The sequence below is a fragment of the Ictalurus furcatus genome, chromosome 25 (genome assembly GCF_023375685.1).
Source record: "Ictalurus furcatus strain D&B chromosome 25, Billie_1.0, whole genome shotgun sequence".
NCBI classification, from domain to species: domain Eukaryota; kingdom Metazoa; phylum Chordata; class Actinopteri; order Siluriformes; family Ictaluridae; genus Ictalurus; species Ictalurus furcatus.
In genome coordinates, this window is record NC_071279.1 from 345,001 (window position 1) to 362,541 (window position 17,541).

At 45.9% G+C, this 17,541-nt stretch overlaps 1 protein-coding gene across 5 annotated transcripts in view; it reads left to right on the forward strand.

Moving 5' to 3' along the window:
• enah (ENAH actin regulator) overlaps nt 1–17,541 on the forward strand; it is a 52,068-nt gene that overhangs the window by 21,161 nt on the left and 13,366 nt on the right. For all 5 annotated transcript variants that reach the window (XM_053613695.1, XM_053613696.1, XM_053613698.1 and 2 more), the window contains exons 3-5: nt 4,091–4,268; nt 10,561–10,633; nt 16,519–16,832. In XM_053613695.1, the coding sequence (XP_053469670.1) occupies nt 4,091–4,268; nt 10,561–10,633; nt 16,519–16,832 (565 nt within the window). The remainder of the gene's footprint in view (nt 1–4,090; nt 4,269–10,560; nt 10,634–16,518; nt 16,833–17,541) is intronic.

A 17,541-nucleotide genomic window follows, 5' to 3' on the forward strand; every position in this document is an offset into this window, starting at 1 on the left:
AACAACAAATCTTAACTGCTGAGTGTGATGATCTATAAACAAGAAAGGAACATCGAGCGAGTGACGTTTCGGACACGACGTGTCATTAAGCGTCCTGTTTATTAGTTTTTTGCGTTAGGTTGAACGTTAGTCTGCATGGCCGTTGTAGTTGCACTGCAGTCGTTTGCATTGGAATGAAAGATTTGTACTCGACGTTGGCGGGACAGCGTGAGGGAGTGATGAGCAGTAGTGCGTCGCATGCGCTTTATCTGCTGTTTTTCAGTCCTCCGTCCTGTTTATATACACACTCCTTTGTGTGGAGGAGGACTTCAGTAGTTATTTGCGTGTGTGCACCTTGTAACAAAATAAGTACCCTAAGTCAGCTCAGCATGCCTTATTTAAATGGCCTTAAATTGTATTTCCGCCTTAAATAGCCGTTCTGTTATTAAAGGGAACTCGTACGGGCTTTATGGTGAAAGGAAACGCCGCTCTGCAAGCACGCGGCATCCGAGCGTTCGCGTCCAAACTTTTTTCCTGATCTTTCTGGAATGTTGCAAAGCTAAAATTGTGAAGTAAAAATCTAACGGTTTCAACAGTAACCTAACAGTTTTTTTGATTTAGGGGAAGACTTCGCTTTTGTTTAACTCTCTGCTCACATTAGAAAACAGAGTAGACTTCCTGCGTTCCAGAAAGTTCCACGGAATGTGTGGGTTAGGAGTTGAATAAAGTTTTGTTCTGAAAAACAAAACAAAAAAAGTGATAGGCCACGCCCTCTCAGAATCTAAATAAAACAGACCGATTAATGCCCTTGGATTAATTTGTTCGACTATACAGGTTTTCTCGGGCCCCCACAATGCCCAAATGACCCCCCCACACACACGCACAATAATGCCATCCTAGACCCAGAGGTTTCTTACTAGCTCAACAGTCAGCCATGTTAACCATATCCTTGTCTAGCGAATTTAAACTAGTGTTAAATATGTTGTTAATCAGTTTGTTTATTATAAATAAATGAAAGACTACAGGGCTAGCTACTAAATCCTGTATGCAGGCTGTTTTCATTTAAAATCGTATTGCACGTTCCAGTGTTTTCTCTCCTCGCCCGTAAACAGAAAGCACTCGAGCCACGTTTTCCCCGTCCTTCCTTTGCGGGTTGCTTTAGGACCGCGGTCGCTCCGAACAGTTTTGCGCTCGAGTCTCCGTCGTCGAACAGTTCGATGAAATGGCTAAAACACTAATGAATTCCAAAACAGCTCTCATGCACATATTCACATAAAGTTACACAATCGCACTCTATACAGTTGAAAAAGGGAACCGATTGATAACCGCACTACCCGTTGTGACCCAGATGAGAACGGGTTCCCTTTTTGAGGTCGAGGTTTCTTCCTCATGGCGTGCTGATTAGGGACAAGTTCATATGTTTAAATTTTACATCCGGGATTTGTGTTTATTTGTTAAATGGATACAAATAGAATCCTTTTATTTTTAAGTGTTTTTCTTTTCTCGCTCATGGGGCAGTGCCTGCTCGCACGTTTAATCTCACTGCCGTGTTTAGGGAGTGCCTCCGATGAGGTGTGTACATGTACAGAACATCACCATGTGCCTGACTCCTTTCGTTCTCTCGATGAGATCCGGAGTCGGCTTTCATCGTTCCTACGATTCGTTGCTCGACCTTTCTACGGTTACAATCACAGATCCGTGTCAGCAGCGGAGTTCGATGATGGGCCAGGTGTAAACTGCCCAGTAGGCATCTTTCATGTATTCTAAATTCATTACACACAAACTGAAATCTATTTCAAGCGTTGTTTTTTGTTTTAATCTTGTCGAGTACAGCTTACAGCTCACGGAAATAAAAAATCCAGTATCTGAAAGTATGTTTTGGGTCATTATCCTGCTACAGACTCAGTTTCAGTGTCGGATTTGCTTCCAGAATGTGCTGATATTTACTCGAGTCCATTCTGCCTGTGTGGTGTTTCCTGTGCCAATGGTGACGCAATCCCAAAGTAGAATAGATCCACAAGATGCCAAGGTCTTCTTTTTCATCAAATGCTGCTCCATTCCCCCCAAACATAGCTTTTTGTGATTTGTGGTCAAAGAGTAGTTCCCTTTTACTTAATCAGTCCACAGTGCTTATTTCCAACATGCCCTCTGGCTTATCTACATAAGATTTTGCATATTTATTTATTTCACTTTTGTGATGAAGCTGCAGGTTCTGATGACTCTTCCATGCAGATCAGTGTTTGTGTTTGAGCGATGCTGCACCAGTTCGATGCAGTTTTATTTAGAACAATAGAGATTGCCACAAAGCTTCTTTACTGAAATCTGGTTATGAAACTCCAATTAAAACCACCCCTCCTTTAGGTCCTGTGTCCTCTGTCCTGTAGGTCCTGGGTCCTGTAGGACCTGTGGGTCCTGTAGGTCCTCTGTCCTGTGGGTCCTGTAGGTCCTGTGTCCTCTGTCCTGTAGGTCCTGTAGGTCCTCTGTCCTGTGGGTCCTGTAGGTCCTCTGTCCTGTGGGTCCTGTAGGTCCTCTGTCCTCTGTCCTGTAGGTCCTGTGTCCTCTGTCCTGTAGGACCTGTTGGTCCTGTTGGTCCTGTGTCCTCGGTCCTGTAGGTCCTGTGTCCTCTGTCCTGTGGGTCCTGTAGGTCCTGTGTCCTCTGTCCTGTGGGTCCTGTAGGACCTGTAGGTCCTCTGTCCTGTAGGTCCTGGGTCCTGTAGGTCCTGTGTCCTCAGTCCTGTGGGTCCTGTAGGTCCTGTGTCCTCGGTCCTGTGGGTCCTGTAGGTCCTGTGTCCTTGGTCCTGTGGGTCCTGTGGGTCCTGTAGGTCCTGTGTCCTCGGTCCTGTGGGTCCTGTAGGTCCTGGGTCCTCGGTCCTGTGGGTCCTGTAGGTCCTGTGTCCTCTGTCCTGTGGGTCCTGTGTCCTCTGTCCTGTGGGTCCTCGGTCCTGTGGGTCCTGTAGGTCCTGGGTCCTGTAGGACCTGTGGGTCCTGTAGGTCCTGTGTCCTCTGTCTTGTAGGTCCTGTGTCCTCTGTCCTGTGGGTCCTGTGTCCTCGGTCCTGTGGGTCCTGTAGGTCCTATGTCCTGTGGGTCCTGTATGTCCTGTGTCCTCTGTCCTGTAGGACCTCTGGGTCCTGTGGGTACTGTAGGTCCTGGGTCCTGTAGGACCTGTGGGTCCTGTAGGTCCTGTGTCCTCTGTCCTGTGGGTCCTGTAGGACCTGTAGGTCCTGGGTCCTGTGGGACCTGTGTCCTCTGTCCTGTGGGACCTGTGTCCTCTGTCCTGTAGGTCCTCGGTCCTGTGGGTCCTCGGTCCTCTGGGTCCTGTGTCCTCTGTCTTGTAGGTCCTCTGTCCTGTAGGTCCTGTAGGACCTGTAGGTCCTCTGTCCTGTGGGTCCTGTATGTCCTGTAGGTCCTGTGTCCTCTGTCTTGTAGGTCCTCTGTCCTGTAGGTCCTGTAGGACCTGTAGGTCCTCTGTCCTGTGGGTCCTGTATGTCCTGTGGATCCTGTAGGACCTGTAGGTCCTCTGTCCTGTGGGTCCTGTAGGTTCTGTGGGTCCTGTGGGTCCTATAGGTCCTCTGTCCTGTAGGTCCTGTGTCCTCTGTCCTGTAGGTCCTGTGTCCTGTAGGTCCTTGCTGTCGTTTGGGGGATTTTTGCTTCCCCTCTCTGCCCAGAATACGATCAGTTCTATGTTCTCAGTCTTCCAGATCTTGCCTTATAGCCTTTCTCTGAATTCTGTCTATTTGTTTTCAGACCCTCAACCAGTTGCTTAGATGAACCCATGGTCGCCAAGCGTGTTCGCACAATGTTTTGAATAGTCTGAGAATTTCTTTTACTCTGGAATTTGATTGGAATTGGCCGTTTTTGACAAGTCCTAATGAGTGAATTCAAGCCTAATGATGAGTCTAATGAGATCCCCCTAGAGGGGGATTTTAGGTCCGTCAAACATTAAAAGTAACTGTGTTTTAAGATTTGCAGGAAAATGTTATCAGTCGCTGCTATGATAAGAGCTTTGTCCTGCAAAGGTATTCGCCAAAGCATGTTTACCTGCTGAGTGAATTTATAGAAAAGCTCCATCTCGAAACCGTCTATTCAGTTTGTTTCTCCTGTTATTCGCAGGTGGTGATAAACTGTGCCATTCCCAAGGGACTCAAATATAACCAGGCAACGCTGACTTTCCATCAGTGGCGCGACGCACGGCAGGTGTATGGTCTTAACTTTGGCAGCAAGGAGGATGCTAATGTGTTTGCCAGTGCCATGATGCATGCTCTGGAGGTGCTCAACTCTCAGGATGCAGGTAAGTGAGCCGGACATCCCTGGGGCTTTTGTTATAGTGATATTAAGGTGTAACTTCCCGTTGCTGCTCTCTGCACGGAGAGAGCGATCTGTTTCCCACTGCCGGACTCTTGTTATATCACCCCAGGAAGCTGCAGATTCACACTCTTTATTGCCATCTTATTAATTACCTTTATAGTAATGTGCTCAATGATGCGAAGCGCAGTTAATTATACCTTCTTCGCCGACACGCCAATTATCATGCTGTCAGAGCCTGAAGAAACGAGACGTTTTGCGTGCTTTAGAAACCAAAACCAGGTGCCTGATTGATCGATTATGGCCCCTTTTTTTTTCTTTTTCCGCATCTGTAAGGAATGTAATGATTTTGTTTGGTGTTGGTTTTTATTTATTTATTTATTTTTATAAAATATCGCTCTTTTAAATCCGTGGCTCCGAACATCATTTATTTCTTCATCCGGTACTTGTAGAATTGCCTTGAGCTGTTTAAATGAACAAAAACTGCATATCCCTGGAGCTAAATGAGAGAAATTCTCTCAGAAGGAAAGTCTGTATTATGAGGGAGCGCGCACACACGCGCACACACACACACACACACACACACACACACACACAAAAGACACCTCAACACTAACCCTACGCTTTTTCGTTGGTTTGTTATGGCAGATGTGATTGATGATGATGACGCTGCATAGCTTGCTGTACTCGACACATAACATGTCGTACTGTCGAATGTCTGAAACAATCGACGCTCGTCTCGATACGTTCAGGACTTGTGACGATGCTCCTCTTCATCCTCCTGCGTAGTTTCATTCAGACTGATGATAAAACCGCCGTGTGACTTGCAGTAGTGTTCCGTTACCGGGCCGAACTGACGAGGACTTTACCCGAGACTTATTTTATTTTAGGATCTGGTCGCTGGCTCGCATATAGCTTTCTGCCTAAACCAGCATGACCGTCACGCCTTTTTCACGGTATAAATACTCGGCCGTGATGACCTGTTGACAGAACAGAATACAGGTCAGGTATCTGGGATTATCTGTCGGACTGTTGCGCTGGCGTGCGGTGATTTACAGCCCTGATGTGTCTGTCTGAAACAAGGTTCTACTTTGAGATCAGATTTTGATGGTATCTGGGGAAATTCTGGCCCGGGTGGTGAAGAGCGAGGGAGAGCACGTGACTTCGTTTACTTCACGAGACGGTTTTGAAATGATGGGACACGTGTGACGTCATGTGGCTTGTTTTCCTTGACCCCCGCACGGTCTCTCGGTGTTGTCTCGTTTCGCTGTGGGAACGGATGGACGCTTGAGGTACTCTTGGAGCCGCTCACCTGTCAAGTTAAAGCTTGTCGTCGTTATTTCCGGTCTGCTGTGAAGTCAAGTGTTGAGGCGAGGACGGCTTCAGCGGGAAAAGAAGAACGCTGACCATCATGCCTGCTTCACGAGTGCGCTGTTTCCAACAGCAGAAGATCAGTCATGCTAAGATCATCTTAAGGAGTAAGTCCACTGCCTTAGTGTCACCTGTACATCGCAGCGTAGCACATGGTTTCAGACTTTATATAGATTTATTCTAGAAAGTGACATTAGCCTATACAGCACTGTACTGGAGCAGGTGGCTACGACGGGTCCGAGGAAGATGGTTGGCTGACTGCCGTCTAGCTAACTCTTACTGTTAGACGTCTGTGTCTGCTTGGAAAGGTACACTAACGAATAGTTTTATAATAATTATTATTATTTTATCCTCTTCACTTTAAACCCAGATGTCTCTCAGTTGCTCTTCATGGACTTTCACAGAATCTTACATGGGCTATGTCTGTGTTTCCTGTGGCTGATTATTGACATCCTTATTTTAAATATCTATAATAATCATAATAATCATCATAATAATAATAATAATCGAACCGAATAAATAATGGATATGTGTTTCAGGAATAGCTCAGGCTGGAATGTTTTCAATGTGCTGCTAACCAGTTAGCTTAGCCTACTGTCTCTAAGCAGAGCTTCTTTTATTAGGTGACTTTGCATCAACTCCACCCCCCCCCCCCCCCCAGTCCCTGGAAGGATCAGATGGTACCTTTATGTCATGTCTTGTTGGTCAGGCTCAAAAAAAGAGCACAATGACACCTTATACCCACAACAGTTGACTAGGGACTAGTTCCTCTTGTACTGAGTGGTTAAGGGCTTATGTGGGAGGGATAAACTGGGACCCCTGGAATAGAAACTGGAACCTTCTCAACTTTTTATTTATTTATTTTTGTAGTAGTCATCAATCCTGGTGCTTGCCAGACTCTGTGTCTCTCTCCCTCTCTTGCTCTCTTGCGCTCTCTCTCTCTCACTCTCTGGTTGCCCAGAAAATAGACAGGAGACTTGTATAGGATGTTGGGGCACAGAATGTGCATCTCATAACTTTAACGCTATGGGGTCAACCATGATGTCCCGATGAAATCCATCCTGCACTGTTTAATCACTTTGGCACAGTGGGATGCTGTCTCCTGGTCAAAAACAACTTGTCCTTAAACATCAGCCTCATCGACCAATCAGAAGCGTCGTTATTCCGTCTCTGAAAGAAACGATGGGGATTATACGGTTTGGTCAGAAATGGCTCAGAACAGTGGACGGGATGCTCTAGATTCCTGTTTGGTTGAATGTCTCGCCGTTCAGAATGTCCATCTCTGCATACGTGTTCGTGTTTCCTGTCTCCAAAATGGTTAGTCGCACGTCTCATGTGAAATCCAGTCATAGTGCTCAAAGTACACCAACCATGTGTGCAATCATCCTTCTCTTCATTGCTCTGAACTGAACCCAAAAACCCAAACGCACCTGTCCGCTTCGAGTGGAAGATGCGTCTCGAATACAGAAGTAGGGATTGAGTCAGTGTGTTCTGCTTGCTGATTGACGGTGTAAGAGTGTGTTAATGAGCGCGAGAGCCGGAATGTGTTACTCGCGCTCGCCGACGTGTCGCTGGAACACTTTTAACATGTCAGAAATGAGTCTGGCGTTACCGCAGAGTGTCGGTCGGGCTTACACCCTGGTCATATTACCAGGAGATGTATTCTAGAGGATCTGTGAGGTTTTTTAACTTAAACTTTTACAGCAGTGCTTGAAAGTTTGTGAACCCTTTAGAAGGTTCTACATTTCTGCATGAATGTGACCTGAAACATCAGATTTTCACACTAAAAGTCCTAAAAGTAGATCAAGAGAACCCAGTTAAACACGTGAGGCATGAATATTATACTTGGTGATTTATTTATTGAGGAAAATGATCATATTGAGGGTGATGTTTTAGGTCCTGTTCATGCAGATGTATATAGAACATTCTAAAGGGTTCAGAAACTTTTAAGCACCACTGTATCTCCATGTGTAACGATGCGGTAGTCTGGTAGGGTTCGATCACAGACACGCCTACCGAAAGCTGTCGGACTCTTTTCCTCAAACGGTCGATTTGTTATTGGCTTCCCGTACTGACCACGTACTGAATCACTGTAAAGAAAAAAAAAATCTTACAGTTTAGATGTAATTGTTTTATTTGTATATTTATTTGTTTATTTATTATTATATAACATTTGTGTGGAAGCTTAAAGCTGTTACACACCCTGTGCAGAGAGGGGCACAACAGCGTTCATTTTGCGACTAATGCCCCGTTTTGATGCTATGAAGTACACACAGTACTGACGAACGTAAACGCTGCTACTGGAGTCTCTAAAATCTCGCGATTTCCAAACAGTAACAGCACTGTAGTGTATATACTATTACAAATATTCTCCTTATTTAGTCAATCCGCTTGGTCACAACAGGGTTTATCCTCTCCTACTCCTGACCAGAATGCAGTGAGGCTGATCTGATCTGATCTGATCTGATTTGAAGGGCAACAGTATCTCACCCCTCACTCAGCCAGTACTGAATAATTCATCAGTGCCGGAAAGTATGACTGACGGTTTGCTTCCTTGTCCGTAAACGTCATGCCGGGGGCGTCGCAGCTCGAAGCTTGCCCGCTTTCAGTCCGGTCTCATGTTACCGGAGCACGGCTGTTCGGACACCATGCTTCTCTCCGTGAAGAACTCTGGTGCTTACAGTGCTAGCGCACTCGTACTCGTTAACGATCCTCCCAGAGACTGCAAGGATGGACTGAAACGGTACCTCTGCTGCCAGAAGAGCCACGCCTTTCCCCTCCGCTCATGTATGTGTGTGTGTCTGTGTGTGTGTGTGTGTCTGTGTGTGTGTGTATGTCTGTGTGTGTGTGTGTATGTCTGTGTGTGTGTGTATGTCTGTGTGTCTGTGTGTGTGTCTGTGTGTGTGTCTGTGTGTGTGTCTGTGTGTGTGTCTGTGTGTGTGTCTGTGTGTGTGTCTGTGTGTGTGTCTGTGTGTGTGCCTGTGTGTGTGCCTGTGTGTGTATCATCCTATTCTAACCTGTGTTGTTTGGCAGTTAATTCTATGTCTTGGAATGTTATGCTTTATGGTTGTTAACGTATTGGTATTGTAAAGATGGATGAAGGTTGTACTTTGATGCACATGGTAATGTGATAGCGGTAGATTACCACGTTGCTGTAACAGGAGAAGACGTTCCCATCAGAGCTGATGCTGAGTGCTTCTGGATCCGGTCCACGCTGTAAGTGCTAGCGTTCGACCGCGTTGAGCAGGTCAGAATGCACGAAAGCACGACGGTGCGCGAGTTTAAGGGCACGCTACAACCTTTTAAAACCAAGTACATGCACGGCGTTCAGTCGGAGAGAGCGATTGGCCGACAACAACCACATCTGCTGACTCGTTAGCGGTCTGCTATGGACTTGGTGACGTTGTGGGCGTATTGTTTTTCTCTTCAGTGGAATTTGCTGACATGATGAAATGATTGAGAGCTTAAGGCTAGGAACTGACTGAAGAGTTATAGTAAATGTGCAAATGCCTCTGAGCTGGAAAACATCCAGGTCTGTACAAACTATATTCCTCTCATGTAGTGCTTCAGCTGAGTGACTGCGCTTTTAACTGTACGCAGCAAATGGGGTCAGATCTGAGTTTAATTACAGCCGCGTCGAATCCAAAGTGGGACCAGAGACGCTTCATTGAAAAACGGTCCTTTAGCTGGCATGAAGTGATTTTTCATATCTATCAGCGCACCAGTTGTGGTGAGTTTAAGCGCACTCGAAGGTCACGCCTGTTAGACTGTTATAAATCAAAGTGAAATTGATGATGCTTTTTAAATAAAAATTTAAATCATAAAATAAAAATCACGCCGCCGCCACCGTGCTTCACTGTTGGTATGAGGGGATTGTGGTGATGCGTTTTGTTTGGTTTTCTCCAAACATGGTTGTGATGTTATGAATATAAACATTTAATGTCTTTACAGAGGCCTGTAGGTCACATGATGTAGTTGGACTGAATTTACTGGGATCACCCACTCCGCTCCTGGGACGATTTTTCAAGACAACCGTCTCTATTTATAAACAATCCTGCTCAGTGTAGAACGGTGAATTTCAAACTGTTTGGAGATGTCCTTATGACCCTTCTCAGATTGATGAGCAGCAACAGTTGCTTCTGAGCTCATGTCTGATGTCCTTTCTTCTTGGCATGATGTAGACACACACCTGAGTGTTCCAGATCACCAGAGTGCCAAAAGTTCTGCTTTTATTGATGTAGTCGTACTTCTTTATCATTAACTAATCTTCGGCGTTTCATAAGTAACACCCGGCTGCTAATTGCTCTGTTAACGATTGTGGACGTAGGAGGTTATTTGTTTATTTAAAGAAGTTGGTGAGGAACACACAATTGTTATTTAGTCACTTAAAAAAAAAAAAAATTATATTCATTTTACCCTGACTGTATAAAAAGCTAGATTAAACATGTTGCCTATAGCATCCAGCAATTACGGGGGTTGTGCCAGCAGGAAATGGCCGAGGCCACTGGATGGTAGTGTAGTAATGAAGTGCGGAGGGAGTATCACCTGCTCGGTTGAGCATCGATTCCGACACATCTGTTCAATACCGCATTGATTCGTTCTTGCGGTGTGAAAGCCGGTGTTTGGAGTAGTTAAGATGTTGCTAGTGTTTAGTGTCTGTCTTTGCCCTTTCACTTTTTCTTCTTTCAGACTGTGGCCCTTCTGTAAAGTTTGAACACACATTGGCGTAAAAGCCGGCCCACTCCATTCTGTTCAAAGCAATAGTCAAATGTTGCTCTCAGAAATCTATTTCTAACTCCTTTTGTGTCATGTCCAGTATGCTCGTGTAATTAATCAACGTACTGTTCTTGTCATGATCAATTGAGGGTTTTTCTTATCTTATCTGTTCTCCCCGTCCCTCTCTACAGGCCCCACGCTGCCAAGACAGAGCCCTCAGGTGCAGAATGGCCCCTCGCCAGAGGAGCTGGAAATGCAGAGACGGTGAGTGTCAACCGCATACGATAGTATTCTAGCACTGATCCTGATTAAAGCCCCAGCTGATGGCTACGTCAGAAGTTGATCCTCATTACGTATTAGTCCCCAAGTAGGAACTCCAGGTCGAGAGCGTTTGTTTCCCTTGGACCTAGTCAGAGGTCAGAGCTTAAAGCAGATGTTTTAATGCAGCATGAACCCACTGAGCCACCTCTGTCGCAGGTATGAGGAGATTTGTAGCGTAGACCTGCGCGTGAGAAGCAGTGATTTGAGCTAACCCAAACCACCTGAACTGGTTCACTTATTCGTGTTACAGCTGAAAGACGGACGTATGTACTTTGGCCCACGTTCAGAAGTACCATCTGTAGCCAATAGCTTGGCTTCTTGTGGGTGTCGGGTTCTTTCCCTTTAAACTTTGAACAACAAAAAAAGATAGATACTTGCTTAGGTTTCATTAATGAATGGTATTTCATGAATGCTATTGAAAGGGCTGGTGCTTGAATGTCCAAAACATGCAAGTGAAACAAATTAGTTTCGATCGAGTTCATTTGAAAATATGCTCGCCTAGTTTAGAGCCAGGTTCTTTTCAGGGTCACGTAGAGTCGCGTATTCGGCGAAATTCGTTCCTCGTGTTCTTCATATCATCCGTGTACGTCATTCATCTGATGACCATAATACTCAGCCATCTTTAGGCCACTTAGTAGCTTCAGTCAAGGAAGTGTGAAGCCTTCCTCAGTTTCCAGCATTGGCCTGCTGAAGACTTTAATGATCGTCTACACGTAGGCTTAGGTTTGTCTTGAACATTGGTAAGGATTCATGAAAGGGAGTTTTCACTGAACCTATATATATATATATATATATATATATATATATATATATATATATATATACACACACACCTTTTAACACTGATGGGACAGTACACCCTTGGCCTCAGAAGCTAGCATTTCTCCGTTTAGCAGAAATCACTTCGTGTAGATGTTTTGCATAATTATCTACCAGGTTGCTGGAATTGTTACGGAAGCAAAAAAGTTCTTTGTGCGCCCTGGTAACAGCTTGTGCTCGTCAGCCATGTCGGGTTCTGTTGTGTAAACGTTCCATATAAGGATCGCTCACCTAATCTGCAAAGAATCTCTTAAAAAAGAGTCAGGCTCGCGTTCTCCGCAGGAATGGGGAATGTCTTTGAGTGTGTGTAATGGAGCCTCCTGCTCAGCTGCACTCTGAGCCCACTGCCATATTTAGCTGTTGCAGTCAATGGAGCTGGTTAAATGCTTCGAGCCTGATGTCATTGCATACAACGCTGGCCACTGGAGACCGCAGCGAAGGAATGCAAAGCAGGTTGCTCACACATGTTTATAAATGGCCGTCAGGACTGCCAGCCCGAGCGCTCGGCACTAACGACGTGTCAGAATACCGTAATTAGTCGTGGATAGTCATCTCTGGGATTAAAAGTGTTTTATTTTTGTTTTGTTTTGAAGGTCATTGATTCAATAGTCTAGATTTACCTTATTCGATTTCTCCTGCTATTATTATATGAATATTATTCAGGAGTAGGACATAATACTGTGTATACTGTCATATGAGTAGTGACCGTTTTATTCCCAAATAAGTACCATGTTGAGATGCGTATGGAAACAAAAACAGAAAAAAAGGTCATGTCGATGTGATTGTGGAGCGTGTAAATGCCATTGGGTATTGGTTTATTCCAAAAAAACAAAACAAAACGTCCACGATGCAGTTTTATTTATCGGTCACGTTATTTGCGAACCAGGTCTCCGACGAGGCCAGGGAGACTTTTCCGCTGCTCAGATATCAAGGCTGTGAGCTGACTCATGCTCCAAGCCTCTCCGAGTCACAGTTCCTCTACAGCCAGCCGTCGTGGTGCAGAAGAAAGAGCTGTTTCTAGTCTGACCGTTCATGTTCTCCTGCTGTTGTACCTACAGAACCATTGCTCTCGTAGTAACGACGCGTACGCCGTTGCGATGTAGCACTCAGTGTGGTGTTTATGGCGTTTGGAACGCAGCCCAAGTATTCTTGACTTGCTCGGTATTACTGAAGTGTTCTGAGAATACAATAGCTCTATTGTGCACATCAGTTACTGAGTAAAACCCCCCCCCCCCCGATACCAGTCAGCATTCTCGGTAAAAATGATCCTTGATAACGATTACATCGTTACATTAACACAGGACCACACACACACACACACAGCCTTTGTTGTTCTCTACTAAACAGCAGTTCTGTTGAATGTAAGTGTATGAGTATTATTCCACAGATTGACCTGTTCCTGTAAAATGAATATATTACCCCCTCCCAGTCATCTCTTAAATATAAACTGCGGTTCATGTTATTTAACTGTTTAAGCCTTAAACACGTTGCGTTTTACCTTAAAATCTCAGCAGTGGAGCTAAAACGCCATCACGCCCGAGTCTTTTCTCCTCTTCTCCCCTTCCTCCTGTGACCGTGAAGCCGGACCTCTTGTGTTCCCGAAGGACGTCTGGTGTATCCGAGTCATCTGTGCTGGCGAAAGGACGTCCAGGGGACAGGAAGATGTGTATTATTGAGTATTTTTGAATCCTCCACGGTAATTCGAGACGATTTGGGCACCAGTTTTATGATCTGTACACGTTTACGTGCGTTTTCCCGTGACCGGCGTGCTCCTGATGGTGATTTACATTGGATTATGTGAACAGAAATGTAGGGATTTCAATAGTTTTTGCTATTCGTTCTGTCTGGCTCTGCTCTCAGTTCTCCAAAATCCTCCCCTCCCTCTCTCGCTCTCCTGATCTAGGCCTAGGGAGTCGATTTTTCACTGCACCAGAAATACTGTAATAGTGTCTGTTTAAAAAGACATGAAGAGGCTTAATGGGAGAGTAAAAATAGCTAGTCGGTTGCGGATGTACAGGTTTCCTGTTCCGTTTGCCTCCAGCGCAGGTGGGTAGGGTAACGCTCGGTTCCCCAGCGTGTTCTTCAGACACCGCTAGTGTACTGTAACAGGCCAGGAAACTGATGGCGAATGCTGAGTTTGGAAGTATTTCTGTGCACTTCACCTACTGTACGCCTGCAAGGGTTTCGCCAGTTCCCACCCACTCACTAGCGCATCACGGGTCATGTTCTGACCGCGGAGCGTGCGGCGAACGCGTGCTTCGTTTGAGACGCATCGAGCCACTTGGAGGAAAGCGCTCAGTGCATACGTGTGCTCACAGACACCAATGATTGCCCCGATGGTCCCTGTGATTGACAGGCGAGAGGGAGTAATGGAATATCTAGTTTTTCGAAGGAATTTGTTGTTAAAGGGAAAGTCAAGAAGGCTCCATATGGGCCACGCTGGCAGGCATCCACAGAGACAGAAACCCTCTTGGCGTCGTTAAAGCCAAGAGGAAAGCCGAACATTCCAAATGGGCTTTAAATCAGGACTCGACATGTGTCACCAGTGTTTCCTCGTCTGTTTCTGCGATATAGATTAGATCAGATTTCAGAAAGAACGTCCTTCACCGTGGCTTTTAACTTTGACGGTGGAGAGCAGGAACTGGCGACGGCAGTAGAATAAACCTGCTGTGGATGTGGAGATCTATCGGAAGTGCATCTTTACTCTCTTAGGCCTGGAGTGTTTTTAGTCTTTTTCTAGTTACAACCTTCTTCCCGTCCTGCCGAGGTTATCTGTCTATTCCAGTTGTCCAGTATGCTAGTGGAAACACTGGGTAATGTAGAACACATAAATCATCAGTTTTATTATTATTATTATTATTATTTTTCTCCTGTTTGAGTCACAGCGGTCGGGAAGCCAGTTCGTTTAAAATTAATTCTATATCGAGCGTTTGCTCCGGATAGTAGGGGATGACTTGTTTTTTTTTTTTTTTTTTCTCCCATCACTACGAATGTGACCTGACCTGTTCTGCAGCTTTCATAACTCCCACAATGCCGTGAGACTGTAACTCTCGGTTCACACCAGGACAGCATGCTGAAGTAGATGTCAGTATGAGGAAATAATCCGATCTGAAAGCTCGTACTTTGTTATGCCCACGTTTCTGCCTTAGCACGTTTATCTGGTCTTTGTTTAATTATGATCTCTTTAATCTACTCTTTTAGGCCTGTCTACTGTATTTATGCATAAATATAGAAGGGTTCACAAACTTTCAAGCACCCCTGTAAGCGTGCATTTCTTACGCTTCTCACGTCACAGTAAAACAGGCCAGATGGTTCAGTTTGTAGAGTGGAATTTAAATGGCCTCTTTCGCACTACAACAAGGTGGCAGATTAACGCACGGCCACGCCTTAACCCGTACGTCCTCATGTAAAGCTGCAGGAAGTGTCCGTTTCCCCTTGTGTAAGGTTTTCCTGTCCCGGTCACCAGCACGTTTTAACACCCCATTGATGATCATGTACGTTCGGCTCCGCCACGGTTACTGTACAGCTTCGCGGACGTCTACAAGGTGGATATTCTCTGCTCTTTAATTACTTCCTGGGAGGGGTCGGTATGGTGTTTTGTGCTTTCTCAGCACTGTGTGTGCTTTGTAATGGAGTACAGAAAGCACAGCGGCGTCCCGGGGAAGCCTAGATACAAGGACAGCCAAAACAACGGTGTGAATACGGAGAACTGGGGCAGTCGACTAGGTCAATGGGGAATCCCGTTTCAGAGGGGGGGAGGGCTAAACGCGTTCTCTCTGTTCCCAAGCACTGTTATTGTCGCTTCATCGCAGTAATTAGGTGAGCCTGCGACCTGGGGAATGTCTCTGATCAGACCTTTATAGCAGGCTTTATTTGAAGTGCGATGAGACTGAGACGGAGGTAATGGTCTGCAGCAGGTGCGTTGCTGACTGTTACTGCCTGAGGCATCGTGAGCTTGCTCTCCTGTATGGAGACTATGACAAAGATGGGTGTGTATTCCCATCCCCCCGCCCCCCAATCCCATTTGAGCTTGTGCAGGCATGACGACGAACGAGCAGATCACCTGGGAAAGGAGTTCTTGGATGGGCATAGTGAGCGTTCCCACGAATATGAGCTCATGCACCCATGTGTGTTTGAGGTGTGTTTCAAGTGACGTGTCTCTAAAAGTCCATCATAAAAGCCCGTCCCAGGGAGCACTGGGACACAAGGCGGGGTGCCAATCCATCACATACACATACACGTTCACACACCCGTTCGTACGCTGCGGACACTTTGAACACGCCAAACAGCCTACCGTGCATGGACTGGGGGAGGAAACCGGAGAACCCCGGAGGAAACCCCCGCCACCACAGAGCTGTGAAATGTGCTGCTTTATTTACAGTATGCTTAGTTCAGACAGATCTGGCCCATGCAATCCGACTTAATAATGGTGCCCATAAGGATGTCCTTATGTGGCGTTGAGCTTTTCTGAGCGCTGGAGAATCTTTTATCCGGAGGCCGAGACAAAGCGGGCTTTATCTGAAGTGGAACGCGTTCATCCAACATGAGTTTATATGAGCATGTGCTGCTCTCTAGTGTACGTGCTGATCCACTGCTGCCTTTCTTTACCTACGTGTATCAGTCCACACGCTGTCATTTAATCACGATATCGTGGAACGTCTCACAGGATATCAGTATGTTGGGAATAATTTCAGATATTTCTGGTACATACTGAGAGCTAAGCGCATATGTGTGCCGTTACACATGCTTCCTGTTTCGAGTGTTTTGTTGTAAACTGGGTCCAGTACAGCAGCCGTTCTCAGACTGTGGGCCACGGCGAGGGGTGTGTGTGTGTGTGTGTGTGTGTGTGTGAGTGGTAGAAAGGGCTCGAACCTCTCGATAAGAGTTTGTCCACAATTACACTTCAGTCATCATACCCACCCCCATGATTCGTTCTCGGAGCGTGTGGTGCGTCTGATGTGGACCGAGTTTTTCTTTTATTCTGATCCTCTCTGCGTCTGCTTTTTCAGGCAGCTGCAGGAGCTGCAGCGTCAGAAGGAGCTCGAGCGCGAGCGTCTCGAGCACGAACGTCAGGAACGTGAGCGGCTGGAGCGCGAGTCGCTGGAGCGCGAGCATCAGGAGCGCGAGCGCATGGAGAGGGAGCGCGCAGAGCAGGAGCGTCTGGAGAGGTTGGAGCGGGAGCGCCAGGAGCAGCTGGAGAGCGAGCGTGCCGAATGTGAGCGGCTGGAGCGCGAGCGTGCCGAGAGGGAAAGGCAGGAGAGGGAGCATCGGGAGCAAATCGAGCGAGAGGACTCGGACAGAGGACGACGCGTCTCCAACGCTGGTGAGCATCTCCGCACTTTTCTTTACACCAGCTCATACAGAGCAGCTGCTCAGTAACCCCAACCCGCTGGGGAGGTTCCTCCATACAGTCCATCCTGCGGACGTGACATGCTGACTGATATTCATATAAAGTTTTTCATTTCTGTGATGATTTTTCACAAAAATGAATAAATTGCTGTGTCAGTGAAATTGTTTTACTATTAATCAGTAGGTTTAACAAAAGTTTGATTCCTAAGAACTAGCGCACTGTCTTGAACAGGCCACATATCCTCTGTATCGTAGAAATGGTTCCGGTTTCCTAAATCAGAAGTCACGCAGAGCATTTACAAAGAACCAGCTCAGTATTTCTAGCTAAACGCCCGAACCAGCGGACCGCAAGGAATCTTAAATCTTCATTTCTACGCTCAATTTATGTTCGGATTCAATTCGGATACGGTTGTAGCTACTGTTCTACCTCATGTCTTCCAAATACATTGCATTTCTGCGTGATCAGACCGGTAAAGGTTTTGCATTTTTTAATATTTCTGGAATTTTAAAAAAACCCTACTTTGATATAATCACTTAGTCTTTTTTTTTCTTCTTCTAATGTAGACATTTTTTGAGCGTGAGAAATGCACGTAATAATTATTGATGAATATGAATATCAATTTATACGGTAAAGATAGGTACTTTGTGGAATTGTGTTCTTCGGGTTCTACACGTGTGATGCT